This window comes from Cheilinus undulatus, linkage group 3 (assembly GCF_018320785.1).
Source record: "Cheilinus undulatus linkage group 3, ASM1832078v1, whole genome shotgun sequence".
NCBI lineage: Eukaryota > Metazoa > Chordata > Actinopteri > Labriformes > Labridae > Cheilinus > Cheilinus undulatus.
Genome location: NC_054867.1, coordinates 24,591,811 through 24,609,398, shown reverse-complemented (window position 1 = coordinate 24,609,398; position 17,588 = coordinate 24,591,811). Strand labels below are relative to the sequence as shown.

General features: G+C 39.1%; 4 protein-coding genes and 2 non-coding genes across 6 annotated transcripts; 2 read left to right on the top strand and 4 right to left on the bottom strand.

The window, feature by feature from the left end:
* Positions 1 to 95: 95 nt before the first annotated feature.
* Positions 96 to 2,433, bottom strand: spcs1 (signal peptidase complex subunit 1). The gene is made up of 4 exons (XM_041782844.1): positions 2,262 to 2,433; positions 1,822 to 1,881; positions 1,621 to 1,707; positions 96 to 377 (listed from the first exon to the last, which is right to left on the bottom strand). The coding sequence occupies exons 1-4, from the start codon at positions 2,295 to 2,297 to the stop codon at positions 252 to 254; spliced, it is 309 nt and encodes a 102-aa protein (XP_041638778.1). The 5' UTR covers positions 2,298 to 2,433; the 3' UTR covers positions 96 to 251.
* Positions 2,434 to 2,664: 231 nt separating this feature from the next.
* On the top strand, positions 2,665 to 7,169 carry glt8d1 (glycosyltransferase 8 domain containing 1). Its single transcript, XM_041782843.1, has 9 exons — positions 2,665 to 3,082; positions 3,341 to 3,439; positions 3,538 to 3,748; positions 3,893 to 4,010; positions 4,119 to 4,203; positions 4,392 to 4,504; positions 4,626 to 4,792; positions 4,881 to 4,993; positions 5,926 to 7,169. Exons 1-9 carry the CDS (start codon positions 3,067 to 3,069, stop codon positions 6,102 to 6,104), a joined length of 1,101 nt encoding a protein of 366 aa, XP_041638777.1. The 5' UTR covers positions 2,665 to 3,066; the 3' UTR covers positions 6,105 to 7,169.
* Positions 7,170 to 7,355: 186 nt separating this feature from the next.
* Positions 7,356 to 13,317, bottom strand: gnl3 (guanine nucleotide binding protein-like 3 (nucleolar)). The gene is made up of 16 exons (XM_041815983.1): positions 13,220 to 13,317; positions 12,952 to 13,010; positions 12,678 to 12,818; positions 12,344 to 12,463; positions 12,180 to 12,260; positions 11,952 to 12,087; positions 11,748 to 11,851; positions 9,716 to 9,866; positions 9,514 to 9,601; positions 9,242 to 9,419; positions 9,010 to 9,152; positions 8,673 to 8,809; positions 8,190 to 8,338; positions 7,913 to 7,982; positions 7,727 to 7,823; positions 7,356 to 7,490 (listed from the first exon to the last, which is right to left on the bottom strand). Exons 1-16 carry the CDS (start codon positions 13,230 to 13,232, stop codon positions 7,397 to 7,399), a joined length of 1,761 nt encoding a protein of 586 aa, XP_041671917.1. The 5' UTR covers positions 13,233 to 13,317; the 3' UTR covers positions 7,356 to 7,396.
* Positions 8,885 to 8,958, bottom strand: LOC121507589. The gene has a single exon (XR_005991739.1). It is a non-coding gene; the product is annotated as a small nucleolar RNA SNORD19 (small nucleolar RNA).
* On the bottom strand, positions 11,409 to 11,540 carry LOC121507591. Its single transcript, XR_005991741.1, has one exon. It is a non-coding gene; the product is annotated as a small nucleolar RNA SNORA47 (small nucleolar RNA).
* Positions 13,318 to 14,453: 1,136 nt separating the features above from the next.
* Positions 14,454 to 16,750, top strand: LOC121507536 (zinc finger and SCAN domain-containing protein 22-like). The gene is made up of 2 exons (XM_041783950.1): positions 14,454 to 14,694; positions 15,521 to 16,750. Exons 1-2 carry the CDS (start codon positions 14,514 to 14,516, stop codon positions 16,435 to 16,437), a joined length of 1,098 nt encoding a protein of 365 aa, XP_041639884.1. The 5' UTR covers positions 14,454 to 14,513; the 3' UTR covers positions 16,438 to 16,750.
* The last annotated feature ends 838 nt before the right edge of the window (positions 16,751 to 17,588 follow it).

The following is a 17,588-nucleotide window of genomic DNA, read 5'->3' as shown; positions in this document are numbered from 1 at the left end:
CTGTTTTTGCTGTCATATTAACCACATTCTACCATTTATAACATTTTATGCAGAGGGAGAAAACATTAATATGAGTAAATGACAAAGCTTAAAAAGAGCAGAGTAATTTAAGTTTATTATTTGGACCAAGAATTATTTCATCATGAACTAATAAACACTACAACAATGTTTCTTCCCAAACTGTGAAATAAAATTCAAAATAATTCCATTACAAAAGGATGTATTAACAAACAGGTGGTTAGAGTGAGGAGTTATTTGTGTTTCTTCTTCTTGAGACTTTCCTGAGGTTTTTGGCTGGGCTCTCCATTGTTCTCTGGTACAACTGGTTGCCAGGACAGAGGATTCTTTCTGTACATAGGCCATGGAGGAAGGGTCAGCTAAAGTGAAGGAGAGAAGAAAGGAATTTAAAAATCCCATGCTTTCTGTACCCCTGCCCCCTCTACAAGAATAGATAGCATCCAACAACATCAACCAGGGTTCCTGCAGATCCTTGAAAAGTCTTACATTGTCTTAAATTGCACAATTGAAATAAGGCCTTAAATAGTCATAATGAATCAGACTTTACCAGTGTGAAGTCTTAAATTTTAGAAGCCACTTTGACTAATAGAGGCTCTTATCCTATCTTTGTTTTCTACCCTAACTTAAATATATTAATCTCCAAAATGTTGAAGAAATATTCTCTTGAATTCAGTTTTGGATTTTCTAAATTTCATGGGTTAAGACCTCACATCCCTCTTATTTTGTCCACTCACTGCGATTTAATATACTCTGTACTGTTCTAAACCTCTAGTCTTGTTCTCTGACATCTGGGCTACCAGGTTGCCCACTAAAAGCTCTGTGCAGCCTATTTTTATTTAACAGGTTTTCACTGACAAAAAGTATTATTCTGCTTTTTAATAGAACATTTGTTTAGAATCAGCTAAACACACCTGCTAAAATGTGTTATAATAAATATCACCATATGGCAAAGTGACTTGGGTGTTTATATGACCTCAGATTTACTTTGTCCTATACCATTTGACATTTCATAAACAGTTCATTAAATCTGAAAATTCAGCCCTGATCTGGTTTACCAAGACATCTCAGATGCCTTTCATATTTTGACTGTTTACTGTGCAAAAAGTGGTATTAATTTTTTAATTAAAGGTCTTAAAAATTCTTTAATTTGATTTATATAGCATATAGAAACCCTCATCAACGAAGTATGATACAAGCTTGTTTTCTCCCCTTATTTTCCAGATATGTTGGGGAATTCAGGTTGAAAACCTGGGTGAATATTCATCTGAGGTTTTTTGGGGCTAAATTTTCTCAAACTTTTGTCAGCAATTTTCCAGACAACACATTAAGAGACTTTAGTTTGAAATTTTCCCTGGAATTTCAGAGGGAATTCAGGGTTTTCTTTCTCCCTGGCACTTTCATAAATTTTTCACGTTATTTTCCATATTTTGCATGTAGATTTTTTAGGACTTAAAAAACCTTTTGTGTTGATATTGGGGATTATTCCCCGAGGGAATAAATTTACATGGGACATTTTAGGAGGTCCCCCTAAATTGCTGAAACCTTCAGGATTTATTCTTGAATTGTTAGAAAAAAATAGTCAACAATGAATAGCCAACTTACCACACAAGATATAGCAAAACCAGCCAAAACTATGTATACTGTCCACCCAAACTGTTCAATGACCAGACCATAGATGAATCCAATGACCTAAAGAGAACAATACATGATATTAAAGAACCTGGCCAACAAAATACTGAGTTATATACGATTGACATGTTTTGAAGTGGTGGTTTGTACAACAAATGAGTCAAGGCTAGTTACCGCTGAGATGAGTATGATTCCCTGGAAAATCTGTTCAGCCAGCTTCTGGCCTTTGTAATCCTGTAACACAAGGAACGGGGTAACAACAACATCAGCAACAAGTAAAATCAGCATTAACAACAATGAATTAATAATGAGAACACTTCCTAAAAAGGGATGCACATCCGCCACTACAAAGAAAAAGAAACATCCTCCAGCTAACGGTCCAAACATACAGTCAATCACAAACTCATCGCTATGTAAACAAATTACCATATTATCAAATATTGACTACATATGTGACATGTTTCTCCGTTAAGCCTATAATTGAATCACATAAATCCGTAGTGGCTTTGGCTGTTATCATCACGTTAGCACGCAGCTGTTTCCAAAGTACTGCTAGCTAGGAAATAATGAACACATAGTTAGCATGCAAATAGAAGATAGGCGTATTTTCTCACCATATGCGTGGGAATGGACTTGAATATGGACAACATATTTCCACTTTCAAGAACAAACTAGCTGGATTCAGACTAAATCAACGGCGTTCTATTTCCGGTTTCAAAAAGATACGTCGTGTTGTGAAGGACCCCTCCGGCTTTAAGCTGCGCAGCTTCACCTGACTAAACACTATAGGGATTGGGTTAAACTCTACGTGTCCTCGATGGATTTCTTCTGCTATGTGTTCTAGCATTAGCGGAAGTCTTTAGCCGGCCAGGTGACTTCCTGCCACTTATTTTAGCTCGTTTTAGCCACCACAATGTATGTATAAGTATTGATAAAATGTGGAATATATATGTATATTTATACAGACATAATTCGCAAAGGTATTTTGTTTTTGTTTCTTGGAAACAGCGAGCTGCTGTTCTTTTACAATCAGGCACGCGCTCAGACAACTGTTACTACGTGCAGACTAGAGCAGACAAAACTGTTGATGTTGAGTTGGCATTTTGGCTCAAGCGTCAATTACTGTTGCAGTTTTCGTCTGTTTTCTCGTGCAGCTGGCTTTTCTTACCTACTTTATTATTTGAATTCAAGCATTTGGACCACAGTTAAAAGACAAAAGTTTGACGACGGTAGCGTTGTGTTTTTATGCGGTCGCCTAGCAGTGTACAACAGTAACTTGGGTTCATCTCAGTCCACTAGCTAGCAGTAAATACACATCAGGCTGCTGTCAGATCTACCTTGAGCTCTAGACGTGTTTTAATTCACTGATTTATCTGTATAATAATAAGGCGTGCTGGGGGCTCGGATGAGGCCGTTACTATGACACTGAGGAGAGGTGGGTCACTTTGGATAAAGTTTTTTCAAATTTGCATTTATGAATGATGTCTGTATCATGTTTGATATAGTATTCTTTATTTTGAGAGTAATATAGGTAAATACAATTTACAGGATTGTTAACAATGATGCAACTTGACTGCTGTTTACAGTTACTATTGTATTTTTAACAAGTATGTGGCTTGCTCAGCTCCCACGCTGACCCTGATGCCCTTTGCATCATGTGTACTAATAATAAGTCTCTTTTTGTGCCTTCCAGTAAACGTAGTCATCCTGGTGCTGCTGGCTGTGGCCTTTCTGATCATAGTTCAACGTAATCTCCTCAACCTAAGTGACTTTTTACACAAAGAACACCCAGGTTTTTATTTGTATTTTTGGAAGATATTGTTTATTAAATCGTGCATGTTAGATAAAGTAAGCAGGAATTTATGAAGCTCTAAACATGTCCACATTTAGATGCGGGGATGATTCTTCCCTTTGAATCTGAGCTGTCTCCTGACATCAAACTGGAGCTCGTGCGGAAAGGAGAGGAGATCCCTGTTCTCATCACTGCTGCAGAAGAGAGACTAGGTGCTGTGGTTGCTGCCATGAACAGTGTCTACCAGAACAGCAAAGCCAATGTTGTCTTCACCATAGTGACTCTAAATGACACAGCAGATCACTTAAAGTAAGACAAAGAAGCAAGTCTGTTTTGCTTTTACCATTGTGAACATGAATTGCCTTTGGCAAATTAGTAGAAGGTTTAAAAGAATTTGTGCAATGTAATGTGATTACTTATTCACTGTTTGGTGTGGCTTTTTTTCTATTACAGGATGTGGCTAAGTAAGACAAAGCTCGAAAAAATTAATTATAAAATAGTTATTTTTAAGCCCGAGCTTCTCGATGGAAAGATATCAAAAGATCCTCAGACCCTGGAGGCTGTCAAACCGGTGAGACAACTGCATGTGTTGTTCCTGTGCAAGAAAAAATGCATACTAATTTTTAACTTAAAATCATCTCTCCCAAAATTATTTTAATGTTTTTGATATTTTTTGCAGTTGACCTTTGCTAGATTTTATCTACCTCTATACATACCTGAGGCAGAGAAAGCTATCTATCTGGACGATGATGTCATTGTGCAAGGTAAGACACCAACATAAAGAAAATAATCACCTGTGCATAAACTTGTGAGGATAATTTTTGTTTCCAAAAAGCTTTCCCCACACAAAATGCTGCTCATCAATTTTTAAAGAAACCTGTCTCATATGAGAAAAGGGTTCTTTTTTTTAGGGTGTTGATGGATGAATTTTTCGTGTTCTCTTGGATTTTAGGAGACATTCAGGATCTTTTTGAAACTCATGTCAAACCAGGACATGCAGCTGCATTTTCAGATGATTGTGATTCAGCATCTGCAAAGGGCATTGTTCGAGGGGCTGGGAATCAGGTGGGCATCTATTGCATGAGTGAACAATTTTCACTTCTGTTAAAGGCCATCAGAACTGGGAATATTTGTTGGGGTACATTGATTTGCTTTAATGGTGATGATGATATTTTTCCCTTATTAGAATAACTACATCGGCTTCCTGGACTTTAAGAAGGAGGCAATCAAGAAGCTGGGGATGAGGGCCAACACGTGCTCCTTTAACCCTGGGGTCATCATTGCCAACCTGACAGAGTGGAGGAATCAGAACATCACCAAGCAGCTGGAGCACTGGATGGAGCTTAATGCACAGTATGTTCCTCACACTTGTGAAATTGTATTTGAGGCTTTTTGAATTTGCTCTCTGTTGATACTGATTAGAATACTTTTATGTCCTCAGGGAGGATCTGTACAGTAAGACACTAGCAGAAAGTATCACCACCCCTCCACTGCTCATAGTTTTCTACAAACGTCACTCCAGCATCGATCCTATGTGGCATGTCAGACACCTGGGTAAGTTTTGGTTTGTTAAAGAGTTTAAGATTTTAAACTTTACACAAACTAAACACATTATTATCCACAATACTTAATGGGTTTTACTCATAACTGAAGATTAAAAATGTTTTCCTCTTATTGAGGAACAAATCTTACTAGAAAAGTCCTTTTTGAAACACTTTAAGTGGGAATCACCAGTGGCCCCATGATACGATATTATCATGACACTTGGGTCACAATTCGATATTATTGCAATTTTAAACATTTTGCAATACAGTGAGTATTGCGATACCAGAAAATTGCGATGCATTACGATCTGTACCATTTTTTCAACTGTTAAGCTGATTTAGCATTAGTCTTGCCCTCATGTTTGTCGTATTTCCACAGTATTTTATTTTCATGTAGCACTTATTGCAAACCTCATGTGTTATGTCCATCTCATTCTTGCCCTGCTTGCATTCCTAATGTCCTTCTCCTGGTACTGCCATGTTTGTTGTACTAACTTTCTCCTGCTGTATGAACGGCATCTCTGCTGACCTGCCTACAAATAGTTGTCCAAACAATTGATTATATTTTTCCATTATCAAAGACTTCAGTTCATATTAGCAAGTAATTTGAAAAAACTGATATTTGGTGGACGATACGATATATTGCGAGACAAAATATCGCGATACTATGCTGTATCGATTTTTTCGTCCACCCCTATTATCTAGTGACCGTAAATGATTTATAAAACCAATAAAGGGATAAAACATGCAAGGGGGTGAATAGTTTTTAAAAGCACTGTATCTAATGTAAAAGCATATACTCTTGCAATTAACCAGAATGCACAAGAAACTTTGGGTCCAGTTTACTGTCACTACTCTTTCTGTTTAGTTCCAGTATTTTTTTTTCTTGGGCTCTGTGTGTCACAAATGATCATAAAGTTACAAACCTCTGTTTTTTTCCAGGAACTACAGGTGCTGGGAACCGTTATTCCCCCCAGTTTGTAAAAGCTGCCAAACTCCTCCACTGGAATGGACACTACAAGCCTTGGGGGAGAACATCCTCTTTTTCTGATGTGTGGGACAAATGGTTCATTCCAGACCCCATGGGGAAATTTCACCCCGTGAGAAGACACTCAGACTGAACATTTGGTTCCAGGAACTATGTATTTTTTTTTCACCAGACAAGCCAGCCCCGTCTCAGCAGGACCAGACTCTGTGAAATCTCAGGAACTTAAGGTCTTTCCACTTGCCACTTCTTTCATCCCCATCATGTGCACACCTGTGTACTGTCACATTCCCCTAAACTTAGTTTACTTTTTTTACTCTTTGTAGCAAATTATTACTAAAACAGTCCAAATATTTAACTCCAGTCAGAAACTCAGAGCCCTATAGTCATTTGACCTTGCTTCTTAAACCTTTCAGTTATCTGCCACAGTGAACATTTTGAGACTGTTGCACTATGAATTGATCTGAAGGGTTAAACTAACATAGACCAGTTTCTTTCAGCATTACTGAGCTTCTATTAAGACAGTCATGTATAACTTAAGCCATTGTCTTTGTACTCCTAGACTTTTTTCCAACCACAGTGGGTTTATAAAGTTACCTCAGCTGTTATGGTGTAGCAGAACTGCTTCAAACAGAAATTATTGCTGATAAGAAACTGTTCCACCAGCTGTGCAGAAGCCTCTTATCTTTACCTCATTACAAAATTTCCTGTGGAAAAATTCTGATTAATTTATACATAATTTAAAAAACAAAAAAGCTTGTTAAAAAGATCTTTGCTGATAAGTTTAAATAGTAGCCTGGGCAAAGTTCAGCATTTCCTTCATCATCTTCTGCAAGTCATCTATCCACCAATTGTCCTGTTCAGAGTTGCAGGAAGGTTAGTGTTAGGAATGGACTTTTTATCCAGAGCATTTGAGCATTTGCAATTTTATAGGTTAATAACGCATTTATATTATGTTGCGTCTCTCCTTACCCAGTGACTATGCCATCATTTAAACAAATCCAATTCTGTACTGCCTCTTATATGGGTGCAACTGCTTTTTTAACCTACCACTAAGCAGATTTCTGCCATAACTGAGCAAAATCCTCCTGTTTATCCCCATCAGGATCTTTGTATCTTTCCAAAAGCATTTACCCTCACGGTGTAAATATGTCTTTTTTTGTATAGACCATGAGATTAAAGTTACATTTTTATCATTTTATCCTTGTGGTTTTGTTTTGCAGCACATCTGAAATGGTTGTCTCTTGAGATTTGCATTTCAAAAAATGTGTTCAGTTTTTGTATTACTTTCAGCAAGGGATGTGAACCAAATAAGAGTAAGCAAGAAAGGAAATGCACTTATATGAAAAGGAAAATGAAAGTGTCAATTCCAGCAGGGAAACAAACATTCAGTTTTGTAGAGGTTTATTATATTTACATTTATGCATGTCATTTATTTACAGTTTTCCTCATGAACATAATTACACATGACCTTGGGACAGGGAAACAGGCGAAGAGAGCCCACTTCCTGGGCAGAGACCGTCTGTAGACAAAAGGGAATTTAATGGTTTTAAGTTTTATATATCATTCAAAATAAAGGTTGGCATGGCTCTGGAAAATTTTCCACTGCGCACCAGATTTTGAGTGTAAAGTTAATGGACAAATTGGCCTGAAACCACTCATCCAGGTGGTTCCTTTGAAAACGTATCTGACTGCTAAATCCAGGTCTGCATGTCTTGCAGACAAAATGAGCACACGAAACAGCGAGGGAAAATTTACTTAAAATCTGTGTTGAAATCATAGGCGTCGTCTGTTGTAGTTGTGGAGAGGCTGATGTCGGTGGGGACTGACTGGAACTGCACATGGGCTGCTTTTTCTGCAAGACAAGGCATGATATGAATATAGAACCTCAAGCATGAGGGTTTTTTAAATCAAATTATTCAAGAGTATTCTAACAAAATTTACTTTTGAATGATGCCTGCTGAGGTTTCTCTGTTTCTTCGGGTTTATTCGTCTCCTCAGCAGTTTGCTCTGGCTGTGAAAAAAAGAATGATGTTTCAAATATTTCAAGTCCAACAATGAGCAAGTTAAACACAAAGCGTAAAAAAAAGTTCATGTCATTAGGATCAGAGTTGGATTAGAAGTCTTCATAAAGAAAATCAAGACTTGAATGTTTGTCCTCATTTCCAGGAGACCAGACTGTAGACATTACATGAAAGCAGCAACTGTTTGGACATTTTACCTCCGTGTTCTCATCATTCTGCTTTTCTTCTCCTTCTGTGGTCGGAGCTTCAGCTTTGTCTTCAGCATTGTCATTGACACTCAGCAGCCCTGCAGTCGGCCCTTTAGAGATGAAGCTTATGCTACTGGCCAGGCTCGGAAATTTAACGCCTACAAAATTATAAGAAAAGCATTTCATGCACCCAAGAGCTACAGCACATAGAAAAGATAGAGACTGTTAAACCCACCTATAGGGGAAGTAATGTCGATTGATCTTTGCTACTGTTATATTTGAGCTCTGTATTGCTTAAACAGTATTTTTTACGTGGGAATTACAAAAAGGAAATACAAAACAAGAGCATTTTAATTTAATTTTTTGTTGACACCCTTCAGGTAATTTGTCAGACACTACAACATTTTCATCAAAGGAAGCAATACCTCATTAAGGTAACTGCTCTTAAAGCACATTTTCAGAGATTAAATAACAAAAATTCAATTTCTGGACCTTTCAGAGTTTCCTGGTTGCCTGTCTCCAGATAGTTCAGATCCCATCCACTCTTCATCTCAGAGATCACGGTGTCGGACATGTATGCAGGGAGGCTCTGGTTTTCTTGAGGCTTAGAGTGGTAGCTCAGCTTGGCCCTGAGGAGATATTAAACCAGATACTGCTTTATTTAACATCAAAAGACATCTGCTTCAGTAATCTAGACTTTTTCAGTTATGGTTGGGATCAGAGTTGGATTAGAAGTCTTCACAAAAAATCCAGACATGTGATTTTGTCCTCATTTCCACACCAAATAAATAACAGCTACCCATTTTCCCTAATAAGAACACAGACTCACCCTGTCCAATCGGCAAGGAACACTGTGGCTGACTGCTCTGTGTTAGGAACTCCACCTTTCAGCAGATACCCACGCTTTTTGGCAAAGAGGGTCAAAAATTCCAGCGAGTTTCTGAAGTCTGGGACATTGTACTGAAGCATGATCTGCAATACATCACAAAAGAACACTTAAATCTATCTGATTACATCCATAATACTCGTCATCTCTCTCTTTTCATGAAAACCCCTCATACTTGGTTCTTGTCGCACTGTTTGAGTAGAGTCTTGACGGCTTCCAGCACAGTCTCCTGACCTTCCTCCACCTGCAGGCTCCTTAGAGCCATAGAGGCTGGTGGGTTTGACGGAGAAGCCAACACTCCAGGACTGTCAATAAGCTTCACATTCTTTAAGATGTGCACCTCTTGCATTGATCTGTTGGGGAGAATTAAAAGGTGACACTTAACTTTGGGGGCTGAGAAATAAAACACAATATGGTATATTATTTGTTTGGAGTTTTTATGCTCACTTTGTGAGGCCTCTCTTCACTCCAGCATTGCACGCAAGGATCCCTTTCATGGTGTTGATTACACTGCTCTTCCCAACATTAGGAAAACCTGAGAGTAAAGGAGACCGTGTCAAGGATTTTAATTCAGACAGGAAACTAAACTCAATATTTCATTTTACTCATTAATATAATTTACTTTACACACAGCAAAAGCTGTACTTACCAACGACCCCCACTCTTAGTGAAGCTTCACTCTCCATGTTTGCTGCAAAACGTGTTAGTAATTCAGTGAGACAACCGTTTCCAAAGCAGGCTGCTCCCCTGGATCTGTCTAAGACTTCATTAGAGGGAACTATCCGGCTTTTCTTGGCTTGCTGAAGGGACAGAACCAGATGTGTCAAATTAATTTCAAGTACCATCTACTATACAACAGTCATCAGGGTTTTCACACACATACCAAACTCCAGAAAATTTCTCCAACATCAGAGTGAGCTGCTTGTCTTTACAGCTGAATTTTCACCCAAACTTGAATGATTCCAATTAGCCTCTTAGTAAGATTTCCTTGTGAAGTCCAGGTGGCCTAATGTGAACGTGCAGCAGGAAATACTCAGGAAAATCCTGTGTTGGCATGTAGAACAGATGAAAATGTATGTATATATAATGTGTATATATATATCCCATCACCAGCAACAGACTGGTGTGATCTCTGCTCATTTTAGTTGTTTTAACAGTGCATTTCCTTGACATCACCATGATGACACTTCACCATCATTATGACATTCATGCTGTTCGCTCGTTTCAGCCTGACTCTGGCTGTGTTCGATCAAATATGACTTTTAAAATATATTTCACATTAAACCAAACCATGTGAGCAATATTGCTTTTGAAGTGTTGAGCAGTGCAAATTTTCTGCCAATTTCCTCATTACTAGTTATATTTGATGAACAAACATTTTTGTATTGATTTAATCTAAAAATAATACAGGCTGCCTCAAGTATCTAAGAAAAATACATTGTACACTGTAATATCACTCAGAAAATATCGTCAGCGATTTAAGCAGAAAAAAACACGGTAAACAGGTGTAGAAAAAGTGCTTTTTCCCCACAAATACTTTAACTGTATAAACCTGGAGTGTGTGTTCAAGAGCTGAACATAAACTGACACAAATAACTTTACATCAGGTCATAATCAATCAGCATTGGCTGTTTGTCGCAGCACTCCACTGAAAATAGTTCATTTCTGGACCAGCGCCATGCTGGTCTACGTCACTTCTCCTTACTGGCCAATCAAAATCAAGAAGAGGGGAAACTTAATATACCAGCTTTACTGACAGCAGATGAGAAACTGATCTGACTCATCTTTAGGGGATTACATTTTCAGGTCTGCTGCTGCTGCCAGGACAGTCTCTTCACACTGTTTTTTCATTTCCATGAAAAAACAAGAATATTAAGTTCATAAGACCATTTAAAAAATGCAATAGATTCTGCAAGGGAAAGAAGAAGCCAACTTTGCAACCAAGCAACAATACAAGGTGGAGAGAAGTGCTCTGAAACTGAGGCTGTGCACAAGTTATAGCACTTGCTGTGGACACAGACCCTTATGTTGGTATTAGGAACGTCAAACTACACATAGCACTGTCAAAACCAGTAAGGGCCATCATAGCATCTGACGCTGCTTTATCTGCAATTTCCTTGTCATTCTTTAAACATCATGTCCTGACCTCTGAAAGCCCCCACAGCCCTGTTCCACGGGGATATCTCCCACCCCAGAAGAGTTCAGTGACAGACTGCCTTTGAAAAATTGGCTAGAACATTTCAAGAGTAAACATGTGGAAACAACTTAACTGGGCGATAATCCCTAATGCTGTTTGAGTGATACAGCATATACACTGCAAGGAATATATAAATTAAAGGTTTGTGTTGTTACAAACACACACATCAGCTCAGCTTGTGGCAGAGCCAGATACAGGTGTGGTTTGTTTGTTAATCTTGGAGGTTATAACCAGTTAAAACAGCACTTACAAGCTGCTAAACCTTCTCAGTCCTCCATATTAGAACTTAAAAAAAGACATTTTTACATATGCGTTTTATGCTTAAAAAAAAACAAAAACAAAAAAACTTTACAAATGGCACTAAAATAATTATTTTTTTAATATTCAAATTAAACCTGCAACAAGTTGGGTTGAACATGTGATAAAAAATAGTTTTGAGGCCTCTTAACAGCAGCTTGTCTTAAATAAATAAAACATCTCCTACCACTGTTTTGTCTTGGATTTGTGTTGATGCTTTGAATGCCACGACTGGAAACTCCCGTTGTAAACACTGTATCCACCTCTCCACTTTTTCCTTTGGTACCAGATCTAAAACACAGAAGATCAGAAGATTCAAGCCCTGATCATTTTTCCACCATTCAGTTTAGTTTCACATTCATTAACAATGAAGTGCCTAATATCCGTTTACCTATTTTGCTTAGAAGAAAAATCAGCTTCTTTTTGCCATCACTCTGCACCACCGCCTCCTCCAGCTGTGGACACCTGCAGCCCAGTGGATCACGAGCATCCAGGACTTCCATCACTACATCTGAAGCATTAATTACCTGAAAAAGTAGAAAAGGAGCACAGGATGAAGGTGATCCGATCAGCCAAACCCTTGTGAAGTAAAACACTGACTAGACTTTAGTAGTTTTACCTTGTTTAATTCAGAGCAAAGATACTGTTTTGAATTCTTATCAGGGCCACCCTTTTTCTCAGACTGCTTTCTAGAGTTGTCCTATTAAAAAGAAATAAAAAGTAAGATGATAAACAAAGAAACCCACACCCGTCTTGTTTGACGTTTCTGTTAGTGATTTTTACCTGACGAGCCTTCTTAGCTTTGGGTTCTGTTTCATTCTTTGCATCGTCTCTCTCCTTTTTCCTTTTCTGAGCTCGCTCCTCTTTTTTGGCTTGTCTTTTTCTCTGTTTTTCTTCTTCAATCTGTAAGACAAAACCAATGATCAATTAAAAAAAGAGCATAAAATCTGACGTGCTGGAAAGCATGCACCTTGCTGTCTAGAGGACAGATGACACTTTTTAACACTGACCTGAGATGATCTTAGTGCATACACTTAAATAATATTGTCAGACCTTAATAGCAACACATAGGCTTTGAAATAGTTTAAATTAACTATAAGATGAGATCACTTCCAACCTGAAGCCTCCTCTGCTCTGCTTCCCTCAGAACCTCCTCTTTAAACGGAGCACTGCTGGGCACCCCAGGGTCCTTCTTCACTCGTTTGCTCACTCCTTTCTTCTTCGCCTCTTTCCTGAGCTTTCTGTTGTGCTCCCGGACCTTTAAAAACATCACACATGAAATGTATCAGTTCATTACAGCAAGTGATATTTGGCCGATAATATTAACATGTTGACATACGTTCATACAGGCCTTGTGTTTACTGTGACATATATTGAGGACTGGCTCTTACCTTCTTTTGTATTTTATATCGTTTGGCGCATGACATACGCTTGCTTGCTTTTTTAAGCTCTGTAAACGACAGAAGAAAATTGTGTTAAATTGAAGGACCATTAGTTAGCATTAGCTACGGCAAACCGGTTACAGTGTATGAGCGTTCTCAAGCACACAGTTGACTTTTATCTTGGTAGACAGACCAAAAAGAGACAAAAAAAACTTTACTGACGCATTAAAGTATCCTGTGATACTTTAAATTCCACATCATAATGGTGTTCACTTACTTGGTCGTTTCATGGTGGGGACTGTGGGGCTGCCAATGTGACTGTGGCAATCTCGCACGTGGAGTACTGCAAGGCTAGATATTTTGTCATTTCCGGTTTGCCGGTGAAGTATCGCCCCCTGCTGAACTGGAGTACTTAGTGCTCTTATGCTGCTTGGGTTTAAAAGGCTTACTTTTTCTATTGAGCTTCATTTAAAATCCTCATTCTCCTAAAAATCAAATCGACTGTCAAATCAGATAATTTATAATGCCAGCAAACAACTGATTTAATTTCAGTAAAAAAAATAGAGCTGTCAAGATTAACTGCGACACATTAGAGTCCATAGGGCACCACATTTTTCTTCGTCAACCTCATGCCTTTCAACACACTTTGATTGATCCACAGCAGCGTCTTTCTGCAGCCACAGTGATGCAAAATAAGTTCACAATGCTTGTCTAATTTTTCTTAAAATAAAAAAGCGGACAAGACAGCTCAGTAGACATGCCATGTGCACCCTGTGTTAATAAACATCCACCATTTGACTGTCTCCTTATTTCATGTCCTTTCTCCGTGGTTATGTTATTATGTTAATTTTACATGTAAACGCAGGCCTGTTCTCGGTCTGTACAGAAGATAAATTACAAAAAATGTGAAAAAGCAGTTTTTAAGGTAAAATAGCGCAATTTTAAATGCGATAAATCATTATCGCAGTAAACTAACCAAAAGAAATTCTAAGATTGTTAATTAAAATGTATTTTTGACAGCCCGGGTAAAAATGAATTGCATGAGGTAATTCAACTATTTCTGGTGTCACAGTCTGTTAAATACAGAGCCTTGGAGGGGACATATATGTTTACACTTTGAAAATGCGCGTGTTTTATTAAGCGCGCCTATTATTGTAAATCGCATGCGTGCGTTGTGTGTATATTATTATTATCATTTGATCAAGAGCGCATGCGGGTTACTAAAATGTTTGTGTAATTTATGTACGGGCACAAGGCATATATGTGAATCCCGCGTGCAAATTATTTCTAATTAAATGCGCAGGCAATATATAAAACGCGCGTGTTTTAAAAAGGAAAACATACACATGATACCTCCCTGGTTCTGTAAAATTTACGAAATTAATTGTGTTTCCCATTTGCTGTAACTGTATAAGAATTTTTGGCATCTCAAGAAATCTTGGGGTTAATGTAAAGAAGAAGAAGGAGAAGGAGGAGGAAGAAGAAATAACATCTGCGGGTCACGTGACAGGGTCGAGCATCTTCTTTGGTCCATTTTGGATGATAGCAAGACCTCCGTGCAACCTAAGAAAATGACCAAACTGCAGTTTTTAAACGTCTTTTTGACTGAGCGGCTCATGCTTGCTGCGCAGGAGATTTACAAATCTGTCGAGGATACGATTTTGGAGTATCAGGAGGAGATAGCGATCAGAGAGCGGGAGAACGACCATCTGAGACGCAGACTGAGAGACGCAGGAATTGAAATATGGCCAGGTTAGCGCTGCTGAAGGCAAACGGTGCAGCTGCGCCTCTTTATGCCTTATAAACTGGGTCTGTGGGTTGGCGCTAGGAAGAGGGACTGAGTTTGTTGCATGTTAGAAGATTTTGCTACGCTGTGGCTTAAAAATACGACCCTACTCTCACTGGTTAGCTTTAGCTGTTAGCAGGCTAGTTGACGTTAAGGTCTGTTGTTGTGCAGCGGCTAGCGTGTTAGCAACCTTTGTTCGTTAGCCGAGCAGCATTTAGCCAGGTTAACATGGATCAAGTTATATTTATATTCGTAACACCGAATGAAGTCATTATGCCAAATTAATGTCTGTTTCTCAGGAACATAAAAGAAGATAAAAATAAAATGTTATGGGCTGCACCAAATTTCGTTTTTTTCTTCTATTTTTAAACTCTGTCAACATTGACTGTTTCTTCAGTGTTATAAAAGATAGCATTATTTGGAAAGAGCTCAAATCGTCATGCACTCATTTGGACCGATGTTTTACTTGATTTCTTCATTTTTATAATTGCAAAGATTTTTGAAAGAAGGTTGGTGGTAAGAGTGATGCAAGATAGAGTGCATGTACCATTTTCATTGCACTTCTGGTTCTGCCACACCTTTGGCATCTCTATCTCTTGTGTTTAACTAATTTGAAGTCTAAACCCATTTTGATACTTATCTCTCATGCACGTTGTATGAATTTTCTGGGCTGCAAGTGCCATAAAGCAGATGCTGTCCACATAGCATTCCTCTGGTTCTTAGGGACGATTTTGGTAGCATCACCTAAGTTATGATTTTCCTCTGTACCTCTTCCTTTTGTCATGTTGTCAGATCGCCCATCCATGGCACTGTTGGATGAGGAGGATGGTGAACATCCACGGCGTGAGTGGAGTCCCAGCATGGGGCATGAAGAGCGTATCCCTATTCAGATTAAGGACAAGAGAGAACTGCGGGGCAACCAAGGAGACGATCAACTCCGTGGTCATGGCTCATGTGCCACATCAGAGAACATGTTCACTCCTCCACGTGTTGGAAATGAGTACCCCCAGGATGGCCCCCACACGTCCAACCACCCTCAGAGTCAAGGTGTGGAGAACAGGGAGAGGGACCCTGGATCTCGAGGTTCATCGAGACACGTAAAGGTAGAGAGTGGAGGAGGCCACAGGGGCTCTGCTTCCTCCAACAGTGGCGCCCAGCCCCTTGCACCAGTCAACCCAAACTGTCCAAATGAGAACAACATTGACATTATTGGGGTGGAAAACGGAGGACAGATGGGTGCAAAGGGAGCTGGGAATGGAGCAAACAGAGGACAGCCTTCTCACATGCGTAACCAAGCTGCTAATGCTGTGGACTGCCCCCATCAAAAATCCCCTCTTCAGGGCCACATGTCATCCTTTTGCTGCAAAGTTTGTGGAGAGGCATTTAGTCACATTGGCCACCTTCATGTGCATGTACAGGTGCACACCCGAGAAAAACCTTACCGCTGTGGAGTATGTGGGAAATGTTGCAGCTCCTCCGGCAGACTTCAGGAGCACCAGCGTAGCCACACGGGAGAAAAACCGTTCCGCTGCCAGATTTGTGGAAAGGGCTTCACACAGATGGCTCACCTGAAGGTTCACATGAGGATCCACACAGGGGAGAAGCCGTACAGTTGTCCAGTGTGTGGCAAATGCTTTAGCCGCTCGGACAAAATTAAAAGACATCTCCAGACCCACAGCCGCGAGGGAACCTATTTCTCAGGGCAATGATGACAGTGTTTTGTTAGACAACCCAGCTGGTGAATTATCATGATGTTGGGAACTTTGCTACAAAAAGCTAAAATTGCTGCCATTAGGATTTTTTTTACTTTCCAAGAATTAGGGATTCTGCTAATCTAAGAGATTTTCTTTTCTAATATTTCTCCAATCCATAGTCCCTCATTAGAATTTGTATTAGCCAGTTTTGTATGTCATTTACCTAATTTTGTACTTGTCACTGAGCATTAAACTTCTAAGATACAGTTTTAGTTATAGCGAGCCTTCCTGAATTATCTAGCCTCTCCTTAGTCATTATTAGCATGATCAAGTCTTCCACACATGCCTTGAAATTGAGATGCAACAATGTCCAGCACAGTCATTAGATTTGTACCAACCTGTCACTTCATATCCATGTTTGAGTTCAAATCTGCACATTTGACATCCATGTTGTTGTCACTGTCTTCAGACCTAAAATGAGGAGTCTGCATCCACAAAACCTACTTTTTTATGATCTAGTGAATTGACCACATGAATAAGAAGCCAGTTTTGTCTTAGTTTGAACTGGCAGTGGTTAACCCTCACAAATGTCCCCAAAAACTGTGGACTTGACTTTGATTAAGTCTGACCAGGTACTTATCTTAAGTTTAGTTACATTGAGTTCATTTATTCTCTTAACACTGCTGCAGAGCTAAATACTGCCATCTCACTGTGTCAGTGCTTCATGTTGTCCAACGAAATATGGACCAATTTTTTGTGAGACTATTCTACTATTTTGTGAACGATGTGATTCTCGGTCAAATACCACTCATCTAGATCCAAACCCATTCAGGAGTTTTTTTTTAGTGTCCTCTTTATGACATGCACTATGATGTCTGTTTAAGATTACCCAGAAATTCACTTTATTCTTGAGCCACTCAGTATTAGCTGAACCTTCCTGTTTTTTCAGAGGTCTGCAAAGATTTATGTTAACTGGGTTCTTTGCCACAATAGTCATAAACATCTGAGCTACTTTCAGAGTGGCCTCAGTAATTAAAAGAAGAGGTGGTTAGTTATCATGGAATCAGGTATATCCTCTGCCAACAGTAGACCCTTCAGTGAACCCTTCTCCTCTCAGGACCAATGCTGCATTCATAACACCAGACCACACCAGAAATATTAACATC

What these genes read in the sequence shown, in the direction of transcription:
- spcs1 (XM_041782844.1), bottom strand. Translation starts at nt 2,297, where the DNA reads ATGTTGTCCATATTCAAGTCCATTCCCACGCATATG. An exon ending in AGTCCATTCCCACGCATATG is followed by an intron (nt 1,882 to 2,261) that starts GTGAGAAAATAC and finishes CTTGTGTTACAG; the next exon opens with GATTACAAAGGCCAGAAGCT. An exon ending in GTTTTGCTATATCTTGTGTG is followed by an intron (nt 378 to 1,620) that starts GTAAGTTGGCTA and finishes CCTTCACTTTAG; the next exon opens with CTGACCCTTCCTCCATGGCC.
- glt8d1 (XM_041782843.1), top strand. An exon ending in GACACAGCAGATCACTTAAA is followed by an intron (nt 3,749 to 3,892) that starts GTAAGACAAAGA and finishes TTTCTATTACAG; the next exon opens with GATGTGGCTAAGTAAGACAA. An exon ending in GTGGCATGTCAGACACCTGG is followed by an intron (nt 4,994 to 5,925) that starts GTAAGTTTTGGT and finishes GTTTTTTTCCAG; the next exon opens with GAACTACAGGTGCTGGGAAC.
- gnl3 (XM_041815983.1), bottom strand. An exon ending in CAGAGCAGAGGAGGCTTCAG is followed by an intron (nt 12,464 to 12,677) that starts GTTGGAAGTGAT and finishes TTTGTCTTACAG; the next exon opens with ATTGAAGAAGAAAAACAGAG. An exon ending in CAACCAGGAAACTCTGAAAG is followed by an intron (nt 8,339 to 8,672) that starts GTCCAGAAATTG and finishes ATAATTTTGTAG; the next exon opens with GCGTTAAATTTCCGAGCCTG.
- LOC121507536 (XM_041783950.1), top strand. Translation starts at nt 14,514, where the DNA reads ATGACCAAACTGCAGTTTTTAAACGTCTTTTTGACTGAGCGGCTCATG. An exon ending in AGGAATTGAAATATGGCCAG is followed by an intron (nt 14,695 to 15,520) that starts GTTAGCGCTGCT and finishes TCATGTTGTCAG; the next exon opens with ATCGCCCATCCATGGCACTG.